Source organism: Chlorocebus sabaeus, chromosome 16 (genome assembly GCF_047675955.1).
Source record: "Chlorocebus sabaeus isolate Y175 chromosome 16, mChlSab1.0.hap1, whole genome shotgun sequence".
Lineage (NCBI taxonomy): Eukaryota > Metazoa > Chordata > Mammalia > Primates > Cercopithecidae > Chlorocebus > Chlorocebus sabaeus.
Window position 1 is genome coordinate 59,135,872 of NC_132919.1, and position 18,767 is coordinate 59,154,638.

The following is an 18,767-nucleotide window of genomic DNA, read 5'->3' on the forward strand; positions in this document are numbered from 1 at the left end:
CACAGCTGCCCTTTCCCCATCTCTTTGGTGTCTGTCATAGTTAATTGCTTCCCGTGCATATTCAAGTGCTCTCAAAACGTGTAAAGACAGAAGGCTACAGCCTGGCGGGGGACTCCATCAGACTGTCAGCCTGTCCCCTCTGGATCTGCAAAGACATGAGAATTCAGGGCCTGAAGGGTTCCATGTCTGGAGGGTTGGCCAGCCTGACCTTTGTCTCCTAGGAGTGGTATCCTGGAATGTTTACGCCCAAACACTGGCAGGGAGAGGAAGCTAATCTTAGAGATAGACGTCAGCCTAAGCAACCCATACAAGTGACCTTTTGAAAATGGACAAAAGCAACAGAGAGCAGCAACTTGGAGATAGGAAGAGGAACAAAATCTAGTTGTAGTGGGTTGAATTGCGTCTGCCCCAAAAGATACATCCACATCTTCACCTCCAGTAACTGTGAATATGACCTGATTTGAAAAGAGGCTCTTTGCAGATGTAATTAAGTTAAAGATCACAGGATGAAATCATCGTGGATTTAGGGTAAGCCCTAACTCCAATGACTGGTATCCTTATAAGAGAAAGGAGAAAGAGATCTGAGACTCAGAGACACACCGAGGAGACGGCCACATGAGGACAGAGGCAGATATGGGAGTGGGGTTGCTGCAAGTCAAAGAACCCAAGGAGCTGGGACAGAGGCACGGGACAGATTCTCTCTCAGTTTCCCCAGAAAGAAACACCACTGCCGACACCTTGATTGCGGGTTTCCGGCCCCCAGAACTGCTAGCGGATACATTTGTGTTGTTTTAATCCACCTAGTTTGCGGCAATTTGTTTCGGAAAGTCATTACAAAGCCAATAAAATGACACAGCCATTCCTCTGGAGCAGTCATCTGCAGAAAACAAATTCTCAAAAGGCACAAGTCCCAAGGTCTTTTGCAAACCAAAAACCAATGAAGTTCTGTTTTTCTTCAGAGGCAAACCTTAGAGAACAGTGCAGCCCCAGCTAATTCCTTAAATATTATATTGAAATATATACTATTTCTATTCCTTAAGACATATCTGCATGATTTCATTTTTATCCCAGCCCAATAACCAAGGGTTTCTGTCCTTCCAGAGGTTACCATCTGCTTCTTTCCTACTCTGGGGCCTATAGCTAAGCGTCTGGGCCGCTCATGTCTAGCAGTCGATCAGATCCAGGGAGACTCCGTAGACTTTCAGCTTCTTAGGGCTACATGTCGGCCATAAGAAACATCAAGAAGCAGTTCTGAATTCCAAGATGATAGAACCAGGAGGCTGGAAGGCACGTGAAGCTAATAGAATCCCAAGTCTCAAACCCCTCTTGGATGTGAAATCTAAATGACAATCAGAGCCTGTAAAATACTGCATACCTTGCCTGTCTTTTCCAGTTGTTTCTCTTATTTCTGACAGTAACCAGGCCTGGCTTTTGAAAAGACAAAGATGGATTCTCAGTGGCTGGCCGGACCTAACTCATAGCTCCGGGCTGTTACTCAGGGTTAAAACAAATGGGAAAGCAAAGCTCCCTGGAAGTTGAGTGAGTGTCAGACGAAGGCCCCTGCTCTTAGGTGGGCTGTGAGGAGTCAGCGGAAGCAGTTTGATCATTCATGTAACAATCCTTGCTGCTCTGATGCCGAATTTTTCACTCCTATAAAATCCTCTCTGCAGTAACTGCTCATTTCCCTTACGTTCACACTGCTCAAAAGGATGGGGTTTTTATAGCTTTCGCTGATGATGTATTCCATCCATCACCAAAGTTGGAGTGCAACTCAGGTGACGCCGACAGTGGGAAAATTGCACTGGCTCGCTTGCAGGAAATGGTCATGAGCAAACTTCCTCTGGTTCCTTCCTGTTTGCCCCCATACCCTAGTGCAGTATGCCAATGGTAGTGTGGGAAGATGTGGATTCCAGTTGCAGACGGGTGATTTTCTTGTGCTTTTAATGGACTGACACAGGGATGGAGAATCTCCCTTAAGTAAGCCAGGCATTATTTAGCTTAGACAAAATGTGTATGTCTCCCTACAGTATTAAAGCCCATTCTCTACTGTCCTCTTGTGGGCAGGGGTTCCATCTACACTGCACCCCTCCTCAAATTCCCTCCAATCCTCATGCATAGTAGTACTCTGGGGCCCAAGTACCTCCTCACCCCATAATTCATTCCCTATAGCATTTGAAAAGCCTCCCAGCAGAACCAGACTCCTGAGCCACAATCATTTTCTGGAAGAGAGGTGAAAATTATTGGTCATTTTCCATCCACGTCGAGACTTTTTCCTATTTGTAAATGGTCCCTCAGGACCCCAGATTCTAGAATCTATTTTAGGTGTTTCAGTCACCAACTTATATAGGATATGCAGCATGATAATCAATGATCTTTTCCATTGAGATGACCTAAAAAACCACAATCATTTAGTCAAGATGGTTGATATTTTATGGAACTCTTCTTCCTTTTTTGGGAGACGTCTTGCTCTGTCCCCCAGGCTGGAGTGCAGTGACGCAATCTTGGCTCACCGCAACCTCCGTCTCCTGGGTTGAAGCTATTCTCCTGCCTCAGCCTCCCGAGTAGCTGGGATTACAGGCATGCACTACCATGCTCAGCTAATTTTTGTATTTTTAATAGAGACAGGGTTTCACCACGTTGACCAGGCTGGTCTTGAACTCCTGACCTCAGGTGATCTGCCCGCCTCAGCCCCCTTAAGTGCTGGGATTACTGGCGTGAGCCACAGCGCACAGCCTGGACTCTTCTAATTAGTCTAGAAAGGAGGTTCCTTCTGGTATTTTCCAGGCCAGGTACGAGAGGCATTTGCAACAACTTCCATGATGCGCTATTTAAATATTTTTAAGCCCACTAACAGATCTTCTCTCAGCCCCCAATTTCCTCGGAGCACATCATTAGTCCAATCATTTGTCTGAAAGCAAAATTTATTTTTTCCCTGCAGCAATGATTTCTCAGGGCCTGTAAAGGAAAATGGAATTAAATTAGTCCCCACTGTTACTGTCACTTTCATGATGTATACTGTCACGCAGCCTACAATTCCAAGAAAAAGTCTGTCAGTCAAGCTCACTGTCAAGTGTCACACAAGAGCCTCTCTGTTAGGAAGGGAGCAAGTTTGAATCAAGTCTCCTTGGTCTACGGGCTAGGGTCAAACCTCCAGTGGCCCATCTCACCAGGGCTCAGGCTTTAGAGACATTGAGGAAAAAGAGGGGCAAAATGATACCATAACCAGAGTCGTATTCCCCCAGATGCTTTGTCAACACCTCCCAAAGACAGACTTTTCAAAAGCTTTGGTTTCTTACTTACTTACTTTATTTATTTATTTGAGACAGAGGCTTGCTCTGTCGCCCAGGCTGGAGGGCAGTGGCATAATCTTGGCTCACTGCAACCTCCAGTTCCCAGGTCCAAGCGATTCTCCCGCCTCAGCCTACCATATAGCTGGGATTACAGGTGTGTGTCACCACGCCAGGCTTATTTTTGTATTTTTAGTAGAGACGAAGTTTCACCATGTTGGCCAGGCTGATCTCAAACTTCTGACCTCAAGGGATCCACCCACCTTGGCCTCCCATAGTGCTGGGATTACAGGCATGAGCTACCACGCCAGCCTGGATTCTTAACTTTTAAACGTTGGTATGAAATAGAAACTATCAATGACACAGCCAAATGGACAACTCATCTGGTTTGCCTGAGACTTCCCCGGTTTAAACACTGAAAGTCCCATCCACCAGAAAATCCCTCAGTTCCAGGCAAACTGGGATGGTTGGTCACCCTAGAACAGGGGTTCTCGCTAGAGGGAGATTTTGCCACCCTCCCCCCATCCCCAGGAGACATCTGGCAATGTCTGGAAATTTTCGGTTGTCTCAACAGAGGTGGGGTGGGGTGGGCGGTGCTACTGGCATCTACTAAGCAGAGGCCCAGGATGCGGCTCAACCTCCTATGATGCACAGGACAGGCCCCAACCCCCCACAACAGCAAATAAAGATCCAGCCCAAAGCATCAGCAGCAACAAGGTTTAGAACCCTGGCAGATGTCTCTCATGTCATAAATTCCCTAAGGTTCCCGAAATCACAGCTGACTTGATAAGAAGGTCCTGGCGCAGGCGTAATCTGAACTGGTCTCGGGTTAAGGGTGTTTACCTACTTCATAAAGAGCTTCTGGAGCAGAAACCTAAATCATCCCTCCATTAGAAGCTTCTGGTACTTTACAATCCCCATGATCACAAACTTCCCCCGGTACCTAATCTCACATTGCAATGTATGCTCACTCCGGCTTTGCTCCGGGAGGTTTTGAGCACCATTAGGCCAAACGTATTTATATGGAGTCTAATTTCATTTTCTCAACAGGGGTCAGCATTACGGTCGTCTTAACTAGAAATTTTGTTTTGTTCTTTTCTTTTTTCTCTTTTGAGACAGGGTCTCGCTCTGTTGCCCAGGCTGGAGTGCAGTGGCATGATCGTGCCCCTCTGCAGCCTCAACTTCCTGAGCTTAAGTGATCCTCCTCCCTTGGCCTCCCTGGTAGTTGGGACTAAAGGCATGCACCATCACATCCAGCTAATTTTTAAATTTTCTTGCGGAGATAGGGTCTTACTATGTTGCCCAGGCTGGTCTCAAACTCCTGGGCTCAAGCAATCCTCCCATCTCAGCCTCCTGAAATGCTGGGATTACAGGCATGAGCCAGTGCACCTGGCCTTTACCAGAACTTAAACATTCCCAGCAGAAAAGACAGTCCTGGAATTTTCTTCTAGACAGCGTGCCTAAAATCTGCCACAATCTGCAACAAGATTATGCTCAAATAACTGCAGCTCGTTTTAAATAGAACTCTGCTACCTTCATATCCTCATTTCTCACAAGATAGTCCAGGAGGAATACACTGACCTTTTGTTTCCTCATTGCACTGAAACTGGCAATTGACATCTGTTTGATTCATAATCAATTGCCCCTATTCAATTCTATGTGCAGTGATGTCTGGGGTCTTAAAATATATTCTCCAGCTGCTCTGATTCATTTAGTTACTCTTCTAAGTGATTGTTCTGGCTGTTTAGTTGTGCTCTTAATGTAATTATTTATATGGCAGTAGGGAAGTGAGCAGTTTCCGGACCAGAGCTATCACCTGTGGCAGGCAGGGCTGCCGAGGCCTCCCCCGCAAGGACTGGCCAGAAACCGAGTTCCTTGAACTTGGACTCACAGCCCCACCCCCGACCTCCCTGCTTAAAAACACAGTTTGTGTCAGGATTCTGGGAAAAGGGGCCTGCCTCCTGCAGGTTCCTGGAAGGCTCCTGCTTGGACAGCATCAGGGTCATGTGGCCAGTGTGCCGAGAAGCCCCTGGCGAGGCGACACAGGACACACCATCATCCATTAGCAGTGAGGCAGAACCAAGGTGGAAAGCCTCCTGGAAAACCTCTGAGATCTCAACCAGGCCTAAACATGCTGTTTCTATGATTTCCCACAGGAGCACAGGGGAGGGGGGCCCGGCAGCATGAGAGTCCCTGGCACGTTCTTAAGTACTGAGACGGGGACAGAATAGGATAGCATGGACTGAAAGGTTGGAAGGAAGCACCTCATGTTCTCTATTATTTTCCATAACACTTATCACCTTCTATGTGTGCGTGCGTGTGTGTGTACATATATATATATGTATGTGTGTGTACATATATATATGTGTGTGTACATATATGTATGTGTGTATACATATATATTGTCTCCCTATATAAATAATATGTAATATAAATAAGTATACAGACTATATAAAATTATATATTCTAGACGATATACGGTTTTTTGGGGTTTCTTTGTTTTTTTTTTGAGATGGAGTCTTGTTTTGTCAACCAGGCATGGCACAACCTCCACCTCCCAGATTCAAGTGATTCTCCTGCCTCAGCCTCCTGAGTAGCTGGGACTACAGGCGCACGACACTACTCCCGGCTAATTTTTTGTATTTTTTGTAGAGACGGGGTTTCACCGTGTTAGCCAGGATGGTCTCAATCTCCTGACCTCCTGATCCACCTGCCTCCCAAAGTGCTGGGATTATAGGGGTGAGCCACTGCACCTGGCCAATATACTGTTCTTTATTATGGCTATTGTGCATTGTCACTCCCAAGTGGAATGCAAGTCCCACCAGGGCAGGGATCTTTGTTCTGTTCACTATTGCAACCCCAGCACCTGGAATGGTGCCTGATGCCCAGCAGGTGTTTCTGTCTCTCTCTCTGCCTGTGTATGTGTGTGTGTGTATATATGTATAGACTATGTATATAGTCTATATATTCACATAGTCAAGTAACTTGACCAGCTATTACTAGATAAGGAGTCATCTTTCAAACATAGCATGGACAGCAGCTCATATATTTTGGTAAAAAATAAAAAAATAAAAAAAAAAATGGAGAGAGAGACCCATATTTTATGTTATTTATTTTCAGACAGAGTCCTGCTCTGTCACCCAGACTGGAATGCAGTGATGCAATCTCAGTTCACTGCAACCTCCACCTCCTGGGTTCAAGCAATTCTCATGCCTCAGCCTCCAGAGTAGCTGGGACTACAGGCATGCCACCACACACAGTTAATTTTTGTATTTTTAGTAGAGATAGGGTTTCACCAGCTTGGCGAGGCTGGCCTCAAACTCCTGACCTCAAGCGATCTGCCTGCCTCGGCCTCCCAAAGTGCTGGGAGACCTATATTTTAGAAGCAGGGTCTCACTTTGTCACCCAGGCTGGAGTGCAGTGGTGCCAACATAGCTCACTGTAACCCTGAACCCTTGGGCTCAGGCAGTCCTCCTGCCTCAGCTTCTTGAGTAGCTAGGACTAGAGGAGTGTGCGACCACGCCTGCCTATATCTTAAACTTTTTGTAGAGACAGAGTCCCACTATGTTGCCCAGGCTTATCTCAAACTCCTGGCCTCAAGGGATCCTCCTGCCTCACCCTCCCAAAGTGCTGGGATTACAGGCGTGAACCACCATGCCCGGCCTCAATATATATTTTTTGAATGACTAAATATTGTCTTTGTATATCTAGAAGTTAATAATTAACATAGAGATTCTTGGGAAAATAGCATGAAAATGAGCTATTTGGTCAGAGTCTATGTCTCTGACACTTTCTCTATTGCCTGTTGCCCAGGCAGTGGAATCTCTCAAAGCCACACAAGTTCTGGGCACTGAGCTTATTTTGGAGAAGATCTGGGAGAAGAGGAGGCAGAAATGGGAAAGAGAGACCTAAGCCATGACCATAAAGTTCTACCAACAAGCTGTTAGGTAAAAGGACCGGCTGGTAGTTTTGCAAGCCCATCAGTTAAAAAAGGGTTCATGACTTATGAAAGCTTTATCCTCTCCTACCCAAAGCCACCAGAGGCCAGGAGACATTGCCATGGAAGGCAAGGGCCACGTAGCGGGAAAAATGTTCTCTCCCTGAAAATCAATTCAGGCATTAGGCGGAATCACCGTTAGAAGCTGGCAACCATCCCTGACTGGCAGCTGCCAGCACAGCCTAATTAATCCAGCAGCCAGGGTGGTGAAGAACATGACACTTCATGGCTGAAAAACAAGCCTAAAAATAGCCTCCATCTTTTCTCCAGTGCCCCTCCACCCCCATCCCCATTCCCTCCCCTCCTGGGCTTCAGTGGGAAGGGATCCGAAAGATGCTAGTGATTAAGTGAAAAAGAAAAGGTGACAAAAGAAAAGTCCACCTTCATATGTTTCTGGGTGACAGGTTTTATTTAGAATCACTATTCTAGAATTTGATTTGTATCATGCCCCCATTCCTTGGATGCCAGTTGTAACCAGGATTTTTGAAGATGAGCCAAGGCATACTACTTACTTGGTTAACTGAACTGGATCAAAAGCTCAAGTACAGGCTGGGCGCAGTGGTTCACGCCTGTAATCCCAGCACTTTGAGAGGCCAAGGTGGGCAAATCACCTGAGGTCAGCAGTTCGAGACCAGCCTGACCAACATGGCGAAACTCTGTCTCTACTAAATATATAAAAATTAGCCCGGCATGGTAGCAGGTGCCTGTAATACCAGCTACTCCGGAGGCTGAGGTGGGAGAATCGCTTGTACCTGGGAGGCAGAAGTTGCAGTGAGCCAAGATTATGCCACTGCACTCCTGCCTGGATGACAGAGCGAGACTGCCTCTTAAAAAAAAAAAAAGCCCAAGCACAATTACCGAATGTATTATTGTATTAGTACTAATGTAAATGTACTAATGCATTAGTACTCACATACCAAATACAATAGGCAGCCATCACAATATATCAACAGTATGTCAGATGCTGTAGGAGGGGGCCAGATGAAGCAATCTCACAATCTCTGGGAAATGAGAGTCATGTATTAAAAGGATGAATGGCATTTTCAAAGGACATTAGACCCAATTAAAAACCTGGCAAAGGAATAGACATTTCTCCAAAGAAGATATACAAATGGCCAATGAACACATGAAGAGACACTCAACATCATTAGTCATTAGAGAAATGCAAATGAAAACTACAACGAGATACCACTTCACACCCACTAGGATGGCTATCATCAGAAAGACAGACAATAGCAAGCATCAGTGATTATGTGGAGAAATTGGAGCCCTATGGCATTCCTGATGGGAATATAAAATAGTGCAGCCACTTCGGGAAACAGTTTAGCAGTTCCTTTCTCCCATTCACTGGTAGCCCAGGGCTTCGTCTGGGAACCCAATGGGGTACTTGTGTTTGGGATTTTGGAACAAGTGATGGAAAGAAAAAAGGGACAATTCAGACCTACTCAGGACAGCTGTGGTGCTGATGGCTGGGGGCAGACTGAAGCCATTTGGCTCTACTTAAAGATGGCTGTCATCATGGGGCTGTTGATTTCTGCCCACTCTTAAGCCTCCAGATGATCCTGAGGACTCCTAACATCTTTCCATGAAATGTCCTCTCTGCTCAAGAGACTCAGTTTCTCTTGCTGGCAACTGTGGACCTTGACTGCTAAAGCCTCACGCCTCCTTTTTGGCCTGTCTCCCACTCATCCCCCATAGACAACGCAACCACCAGCCAAAGTGGACCAGTGGTCGATAGACGGATGTTTACGCTCTCTTTGCTTAGTGATAATAATTATTGTTGACTCTAACTCCCCTTTGAGCAACTTTCTCATTTCCACATTAACTAGAGAGTAGGCTCTGATTACACAGGCTTTGAATATTTCCAGTGCCTTTAATAATTACTTTAGGCAATCAATAAGGCCGTTTCTGAATGTGGTTTGACTTCCCATACAGATTGATGTAAGGAAGAGAATCCACTCACTATGCCGGCTCAAGTGTTCAGGTCCATAGGCCAGCGATATTTCTCTGTGTACATTATTAAATGGGCACTGGGAACATCTTAGTTACGGCTGGTCCAACAATCAGGACCCACTCCCCTGTGGACTTACGAAAACGCTGGAACCAAATGGCCTTGGACCATACCTTGATCAGGAGGCAAGAACCATGACCATGGCTTATTTCTTAAGGGATTCTCTCCAATGCCTGCACAATGTGTTGTACGTCGTACATTTCAGCAAATACTCGTTTAATGAATTACGATTCTGAAGCAGCCCAACCCACAAGGCAGTCACATGACTTATGCATGTAGGACTTGAGTCACCTTGAGGTGGCTCTAGGTTGTGACGATTAAGTAATGGATTTGGTTTTCTTGTAGGATTATGGAGATTCATCTAATTCATATTCTGTCAATTTTTTTCTTTTCTTTCTCTCTTGCTAAATCATAATCTTACTGGTTCTAAAATATGCATCCCTACTCTACCAAATACGCCAAGAACTTTTTAAAATTATGAAATGGTGGACCTGGTTTAGAATGGTGCAAGCGTAACTAAAAATATTTCTTTTCTTGTGCCTCATTGGTTACATGTGCATGCTAGAAGAGAATCAGGACAATCAATGTCTGATAGATAGTCTGAGTGTCGAAAGTTAGGGTTGAAAAGGATCTTCCAGGTTGTCCACCTTAACCAGCCACCCAATATGTTCAACCGCCTATTAGATGTCTGAATCTCCTTCAGGACAAACCTGAGGAACAGGGTCTCGCTCTTGCTGAAACACCTCCAGCAACAGCAAAATCCACTATAAGGCATTCTGAGATGGTTTGTGTGCTTGGAAATGTCTTCCTTAACCTGAGCCAAAGTCTTTCTCCTGGCATTCCTACCCACTGGTCTTGGTCCCATTGGTCCTGCTAAGCGAGGTCTTGTGGCGTACATAGTTCTGATTCTTCTCCACCTAATGGCACCATGATACACCCAAGTCTAGCTTTTCCAGGTTAAGTATCCTTGATTTCTTCAGTCATTCTATCACTTGAGTTTCTAGTTCTTGAGTTACTAGATATAGTTTGTCTATATCCATTTTAAAGTGTGCCATTTAGGAACAGATAAAAATATTCCAAGTATGTTTTGACTAGTGGAAAATTGGGCAGGATTATCAAGTACATGGTTTTAGATATTTTACTTTACTTTTATTGATGCAGTTGAAGAATAATGTTTGCAGTTGTACATCTATTACACACACACTCATAAATTATTGTGTATGTAAATGTGTGTGTATACATATATATATATGTATAATTGCTTCATATTGAATTGTCAACTAAAACTACTGTATTTCTTTCAAACAGGCCATTGCAAAGTTATTAGTATTTTATCCCATACTTACATAATTTGTATTTTGGGATCCAAAGATAAGACCATACACTTGCCCCTATTTAATTTCATCTTGATAGAAAACGGCCTGTAATTCCAAACTACTGAAGTTTTTCTGGATCCTCACTCAGTCTTTTATTTTATTTATTTTTATTTTTATTATTATTTTTTGAAACAGAGTCTGGCTCTGTCCCCCAGGCTGGAGTGCAGTGATGCAATCTTGGCTCTCTGCAACCTCAGGCTCCCAGGCTCAAGCGATTTTCACGCCTCAGTCTCCTGAGTAGCTGGGATTACAGGTGCCTGCCACCGCTCCTGGCAAATTTTTGTATTTTTAGCAGGCGGGGTTTCACCATGTTGGCTAGGTTGGTCTCGAACTCCTGACCTCAAGTGATCCATCTGCCTTGGCCTCCCAAAGCGCTGGGATTACAGGTGTGAGCCATCGTGCCTAGCCCTCACTCAATCTTTTAAAGTTATCACCCTTCCTGGCTGTGGGTTTCTCAAGGGTATGGAAAGGATATCTTCCAGATATTTAGCCAGATGTTGGCTTAAAAAATCCAGTAGGACCGGCCGGGCGCGGTGGCTCACGCCTGTAATCCCAGCACTTCGGAAGGCCAAGGCAGGTGGATCACGAGGTCAGGAGATCGAGACCATCCTAGTTAATATGGTGAAACCCTGTCTCTACTAAAAAATACAAAAAAATTAGCTGGGCGTAATGGCGGATGTCTGTAGTCTCAGCTACTCGGGAGGCTGAGGCAGGAGAATGGTGTGAACCTGGGAGGCGGAGCTTGCAGTGAGCTGAGATTGTGCCGCTGCACTCCAGCCTGGGCAACACAGCAAGATTCCATCTTAAAAAAAAAAAAAATCCAATAGGACCAAGTTCAGACTTCTGAGTCACATTACTAAATCACATTATTTTCTAAGTTACACATAGAATTTTCTCTCCTGGTTGCCACTATCCATTATCTGTACCTTTTGTTATTCAATCAGTCACTAATCCACCCAATTTTGACAGTAAGCAGGTTCCATTTCTCCACCCAATTTACTTTTAAAATATTATGTTTAATTGTGGAGAATTTCACATACATAAAAAATCAAGAGAAAGGTAACAGACATGCATGTATCTGCCACCCAGAATTTATATTTTCGATTTTATTTTTAAATTACAGTAAAATAGACCATTTTTGATGTACACTTCTGAATTTTAACATTACCATTCAGATTTAACAAATTAACATTTCCCTATATTTGTGATGAACTTTCTCCTTTTAAAAAAACGAATAGGCCGAGTGTGATGGCTCACACCTGTAATCCCAGCACTTTGGGAGGCCAAGGTGGGAGGATCACTTGAGGTAAGGAGTTTGAAACCAGCCTGGCCAACACGATGAAACGTCATCTCTACTAAAAAATACAAAAATTAGCCAGGCGTGGGCACACACGCCTGTAATCCCAGCCACTCAGGAGGCTGAGGCACAAGTATGTCTTGAGCCCAGGAGGTGGAGATTGCAATGAGCCAAGATCATGCCACTGCACTCCAGCCTGGGCGACAGAGCAAGACTCCATCTCAAAAAAATATATAAAATAAAATAAAATAAATAAAATGTTGTAGATACAGGTAAAGTTTCCTCTCACGCCAACTCATTCCTCTCTCTTCCCAAAGGTAACCACAACGTGAGGGTGGTTTCTCCATGTTTTGATGCTTTTATTACATATGTGGTTGTCTGTAAACAATATCTATAAATGCAGTAATATGATGTGTATCTTTAAAATAGATATAAATGGCATCATATTATATGTGTATATATACATTTGTTTTTTGTTTCTTTTTTGAGATGGAGTCTCGCTCTGTCGCCCAGGCTCGAGTGCAGTGGTGCGATCTCAACTCACTGCAACCTCCGCCTCCCGGCTTCACGCCATTCTCCTGCCTCAGCCTCCCGAGTAGCTGGGACTACAGGCGCCCGCCACCACGCCTGGCCAATTTTTTATATTTTTAGTAGAGATGGGGTTTCACCATGTTAGCCAGGATGGTCTGAATCTCCTGACCTCATGATCCGTCCGTCTCAGCCTCCCAAAGTGCTGAGATTATAGGCGTGAGCCACCGCACCCGGCCTTGTTTTTGTTTTTTGCAGCTGATATATTGCACATTATGCTGTGCATTTGAAATTTATCAAAGTATGTCTGGTTCATTAAGTTGAACTGCTGTGGAATTTTCCATTATGTGAATGTGCCATAATGTATTCCCATTCGCAGATATTTGAATCGCTTCCATTTCTTTTCTATTGCATACAGCATTAGGATTAATCTCCTGGTAAATGTCTCCTTGTGTACAGTGCAAGAATTTTTCTAGGGCTCTACCTAGAAATATAATTGTTAAGTGGAACGTATATATGTTTTCAACTTTTCCAGTTGCCGTTCATTGCTCTCTAAAGAGGTGATATCAGTTTATATCTCCTACTAGCATTGGAAGTGAGTTGTTTTCGCGTATCTTTGTGAACACCTGACATTAGCAGATTTTTAAAATTTTTGTCCGTCTGATGTGTGTAAAAGAGGATGCTATTGCTGTTTTGTGTTTTCCTGTTTTCTAATAAGGTGAGAACTTTTTTCATGTATATATTACCCATTCACATTTCCTTTTTTCTGAATTGCATGTTCAATTCTTTGCCCATCTTTTGATTGGATTATTTTGTCTTTTTTTTTTTCAAAGTGAAAAAAAAAGGATCTCTAAGAGTTGTTGTTGTTGTTGTTGTTGTTTTCAATTAAATACTAGTCCTTGGTCTATATGTGCATTTTCAAATACTTACTTCCAGGCAGGGATGGTTCTTTTTTTTTTTTTTTTGAGACAGAGTCTCACTATGTTGCCCAGGCTGGAGTGCAGTGGCGCTATCTCGGCTCACTGCAAGCTCCGCCTCCTGGGTTCACGCCATTCTCCTGCCTCAGCCTCCTGAGTAGCTGGGACTACAGGCACCCACCACCACGCCCGGCTAATTTTTTTTGTATTTTAGTAGAGACGGGGTTTCACCATGTTAGTCAGGATGGTCTCCGATCTCCTGACCTCGTGATCCGCCCGTCTGGGCCTCCCAAAGTGCTGGGATTACAGGCGTGAGCCACCGCGCCCGGCCCAGGGATGGTTCTTTTAATTTTGGTGTCTTTGGCTATGCAAAGTTTTTTTTTTTTTTTTTAACTTTTTTTGTGTGTGTTTTTTGCTATGCAAAGGCTCTTAATTTTAGCATTGTAATATTAATGATTGCATTTATTTATGTTTTATTTAATTAGTCCTAGTCTACTATCCAAATAATATAGCTATTTGCATATATTTTCTTTTGATTTTTTCACATTTAGGTTTTTAATCAATCTGGAATTTATTTATTTATTTATTTATTTATTTATTGAGACAGGGTCTTGCTCTGTTGCCCAGGCTAGAGTGCAGGGGCGTGATCTTGGCTCACTGCAACCTCCACCTCTAGGGCTCAAACAATCTTCCCACTTCAGCCTCCTGAATAGCTGGGACCACAGGTGTGTGCCACCACACCTGGCTAATTTTTGTATTCTCTGTAGAGATGGGGTTTCACCATGTTGCCCAGTCCAGTCTTGAAATCCCAGGCTCAATTGATCCTCCCACCTTGGCCTCTCAAATTGTTAGGATTACAGGAATGAGCCACCATGCCCAGCCATGGAGTTTATTTGTGTGTGTAGTGTGAAGGAGGGCTCTAGTCATTCTTCCAATTAGAAGACTAGTCATCTCAACATCATATACTGAGGAGTTCATCTTCCCCTCAATAATTTTATGCCAGCTCTGTTAAATACAAAGCACTAATAATGGCTTGGATCTGTTTTGGCGCTACTTTGTTCCATGAGTTTGTTTAACTCTGCTCTAGTACCCCACTGCCTTAATTACTTACATAATTACTTAGGCAATTAGTTAATTAGCTTTATAATGACATCTGGTAGGTCAAGTCCCTCCTTCAGCTTTCCAAATTGTTCATATGAATTTTACGAATATCTCCTCCAGTTCTATTTTTTTTTTTTGTTTTTCTTTTTGAGATGGAGTCTTGCTCTGTCACCCAGGCTGGAGTGCAGTGGCACGATCTTGGCTCACTGCAACCTCCACCTCGCAGGTTCAAGTGATTCTCCTCCCTCAGCCTCCCAAGTAGCTGGGACTACAGGCGTGTGCCACCACGCTGAGCTAATTTTTTGTATTTTTAATAGAGACGGGGTTCCACCATATTAGCCAGGATGGTCTCAATCTCCTGACCTCATGATCGCCCACCTCGACCTCCGAAAGTGCTAGGATTACAGACCTGGGCCACCGTACCCAGCACCAGTTCTATTTTTTTAAAAACAACATGTTGGCATTTTAAGTTAACTTTATTAAATTTATAGATTGAGTTGAGATTTGATGCCAACTTTGTAACATTTCCCATCCATGAATATGGTATATTTCACTATCTGTCTAGGGCTTTTGAAATGACTTCCACAAATGTTTTACGTTTTTCTCCAAAAAGATTTTGCATATCTTGTAGGCTGATTACTGGGTAACTTTGTTTCTTTTTCTATTATAAATAAAAATGTTTTAAATTATATTTTCTCTATTTTTCCTGCTGTATAATAATGCTGTGGATTTTTCTATATGGATTGTACTCAACAATCTTGCTGAATTCTCATATTGATGGCAACAGCTGTAAAAAATGTCTGGAATTTCTGTCAGACAATCATGTTATCTGCAAATGATCATTTTGCTTCTTCCTTTCCTCTTTATTTCTCTCTTGTTTTATTGCATTGGCTAGGACCTTTACACAATGTTGGACAGACATGGTAATAACAAGGATCCTTAATGTGTTCCTGACTTTACTCCGAATAAGTACACAGATTTATTAAATGTTAATTTCATCAATTTCAGGGGTAAATCTGATTAGGTCATGATACATTGTTGCTATTATTACTTTCTGAGGTATTTTATTCGCTAATGTTTTATATAGTATTTTCATGTCTATGTTCTCAACTGAGATTGGCCTATAAGTTTCTTTTTGGTATGGTTATTGTCCAGTGTTGTTATCAAGGTTCACTTGGTAGGCACTATTAGTGTTCTTTCCAACAGTTAGCCCCCATACTCCCCACTTTCTTACACACAAATCATGAAGTGGGGATACATCAGAACAGATTCTCTTTGAATAGCAAAGTTATTCCTTGAACATCCCTCTTTTTATCAAGGAGGAAAAATCTTATGTCTCATTGGCCAGAACTAGGTCACATGGGCCATCTCTAGCTGCGAGGGTGGCTAATTATAGTGAGTATCTGACATTTCATTTTACCATTCAAATTTGTGTTTTCTATTTATCATGCTTTTTGTAGGCTTCTCTTTTTTGTTTCCGGGCCCTCTGTGGATTGATCAAGTTTTCTCTCAGAGGTTATGGATTATTTTACTGCCCCTTCAGAGATTACCTTTATATTTTGAATATGCATACTTGTCTCAGAAAATCTAAAATTAGGCTGGGCATGGTGGCTCATGCCTGTAATTGCAGCACTTTGGGAGGCCAAGGCTGATGGATCATTTGAGGTCAGCAGTTCAAGACCAGCCTGGCCAACATAGTGAAACTCTGTCTCTACTAAAAAATACAAAAATTAGTCAGGCATTGTGGTGGTGCACATTTGTAGTCCCAGCTACTCAGGAGGCTAAGGCACGAGAATCGCTTAAGTTCAGGAGGTGGTGGTTGCAGTGAGCCGAGATTGCACCACTGCACTCCAGCCTGGGCGATAGAGCTGGCTATCTCAAAAAAAAAAAAAAGGAAAATCTAAAATTAATCAATATTTTTTCTAATTCCTAAACAATATTAGCACCTTAAAGTGCTTTTTACTATAATTATTACCCTCCCATCTTCTGTGCTATTGTTGTCTTATTATTACTGTTTTTAAAACATCCTACATCCATTCAAAGATTTACCTAGTTGTTTATCAATTTCTTCATTTATTATTACTTCTAGAACTCCCCCTCCTTCTTCCTGGGCTCAGTTTCCTCTTTCTTACAGCACATCCTTTAGTAGTTCTTTCAATATGGGTCTCAGAGTTAGTAAACTCTCTCAGCCCTTGATTGTCAAAAATTATTTTTATGCCTGATTCTCAGTTTCAACTTTCCATTTATGTGGGCCTGATACCCTAATTTCTGTTCCCCATGGGCATGACATGTCCAGTCCCTAGATGTCAGAACCCACACTCTTCTGATGTCCCCCCAGTGCCCTTCGTTAGCATTAGCGGGTCTGCTTTCCATTCCGGTTTCAGTTTGCCTGTTTATTTCTAGCCTCAGAGGATTTCCCTTTCTTTGTTTTGAGCTCAGCTTCTTTACATAGTTATATTTCATCCTGTTTGTCATGGGAGGTGGTGGAGGGTCCCCATTAATCTTTTTCCTTACTATTACTGGAAGTCCACATCTATTTATAACAACTTTCCCTCTTACTAATGTTTATTACTCTTCTTTTAAATAAATACGAAATAAATATGATATGACAAAACAGACATGACAGGGACAGCTGGATGCTTCTTATTTTGTTTCAGCAAAACTTATAAAGTTCCTAAAATTCTTCCTGATTTTCATATATAAGGAACATTCTCCAGGTAATAACTTGAGAGAATGCAATTGTATGCCAAGAAATGGAATTTTCCATCGGTTTCTATTTTTCTGCATCTCCCTCACTTCTCTTTGCCCTGCAGAGGTGATCCCCGAGGAGAAACCTGCTCAGGATTTGATTTACACCCTCCACACTAAGAATGCCAAAGCAGCATATTGAGAAACCTGTCTCTATAAAGAAAGCATGCCCAGGCCAGACCCAGAGCTCAGTTGCCCCTGCAAATCAACAGCTGGCTGGACACTGAACTGGTTCCAAAGCCTGGGAATTCACAGCTACTAATAGATGAATGGGATCAATCTCATTTGCATTTCATCGTGACTCAGGAATTCCCTGGTACTGCATCTCTGGGCAAATTAAAACATCAGTTTAATCAGCTCATGCCCTTCACTGTCAGGACACGGGTCTGGGAGACTTCCATTCACCCTAGTGACAGGAACCAAAGTCTCTCATCAAGAAGGAATAGTCCAATTCAAGCTGCTGGGGAGTGGGGCCAAGGCGAGAATGGGACTCTAAATATGGCTCCTCTCAGAGACGTCTGACCATGTCCGAGGCCCTGAGAATGGACAGTCACTGGTGTCAGTGAATAAACTGGGGCACTGCCCAGCTAGGGGCATTGGAAATACTTTCTGGATAATCACATATGGGCCAATCGGAGAGGCCATAGGTAGGGGTAAAAGTATTCATGAAATGGCTGACGTAAGACTTGTTTGCTGGAACAGACAGTTAATTTCAACAAAATATATTCCTTTTTTTTTCTTTTTTTTTTTTTTTTTTTTTTTTCTTTTTTGAGATAAGGTCTCACTGTGTCACCCAAGCTGGAGTACAGTGGCATGATCTTGGCTCACTGCAGCCCTTAACCTCCCAGGCTCAAGTGATCCTCCCACCTCAGCCTTCCGAGTAGTATAGATGCACACCACCATGCCCAGCTAATTTTTGCATTTTTAGTAGAGATGGGGTTTTGCCATGTTACCCACGCTGGTTTCGAACACCTGCCCTAAAGTGATCTACCACCTTCAGCCTCCCAGAGTGCTGGGATTACAGGTGTGAGCCACCACGCCTGGCCAGGCAGATTCTGCTTTCAAAAGCAATGAGATTGGTGGTTGTAGACTGTGGATGTAGTTACTTTCCAAGTGACCTTTTCATCCCAGACACCCACAGCCTCACTGTCACACCAGGGGGTCAGGTGGGCAGGGGCTCCTGGGCAGAACGCAGGCTGCCATGACTCACCTGTTGAGATACACCCGTTTCTCGGTGAACTGCCCGTTGCCATGGTGAGGGTCCTCAAAAGGCTCATTCTGGACGACCTCCACCCCTTCTCCCCGGTCACTCTGTTCATGGCTGTGTTTGCTGATCATGTACAGCTGTCCAATTTTGTACTACAAAACAGAGTCAGAGACAGAAAGGTCAGCCCCCACAGCATGCCCCTGACATCCCCCTCCAACCACGGCTTGGCGAGCCACTAATAACATCAGCACCTTCTGCTAAGAAGAGAAAGCAGCCACATGGGCCTCATGTTACTTTT

At 43.5% G+C, this 18,767-nt stretch overlaps 1 protein-coding gene across 1 annotated transcript in view; it reads right to left on the reverse strand.

Annotated features, from left to right (window-relative positions):
- Positions 1 to 18,767, reverse strand: part of PITPNC1 (phosphatidylinositol transfer protein cytoplasmic 1) — a 318,864-nt gene that overhangs the window by 144,252 nt on the left and 155,845 nt on the right. Inside the window, exon 2 of the mRNA XM_073005099.1 lies at positions 18,473 to 18,621. Coding sequence (XP_072861200.1) covers positions 18,473 to 18,621 — 149 coding nt within the window. The remainder of the gene's footprint in view (positions 1 to 18,472; positions 18,622 to 18,767) is intronic.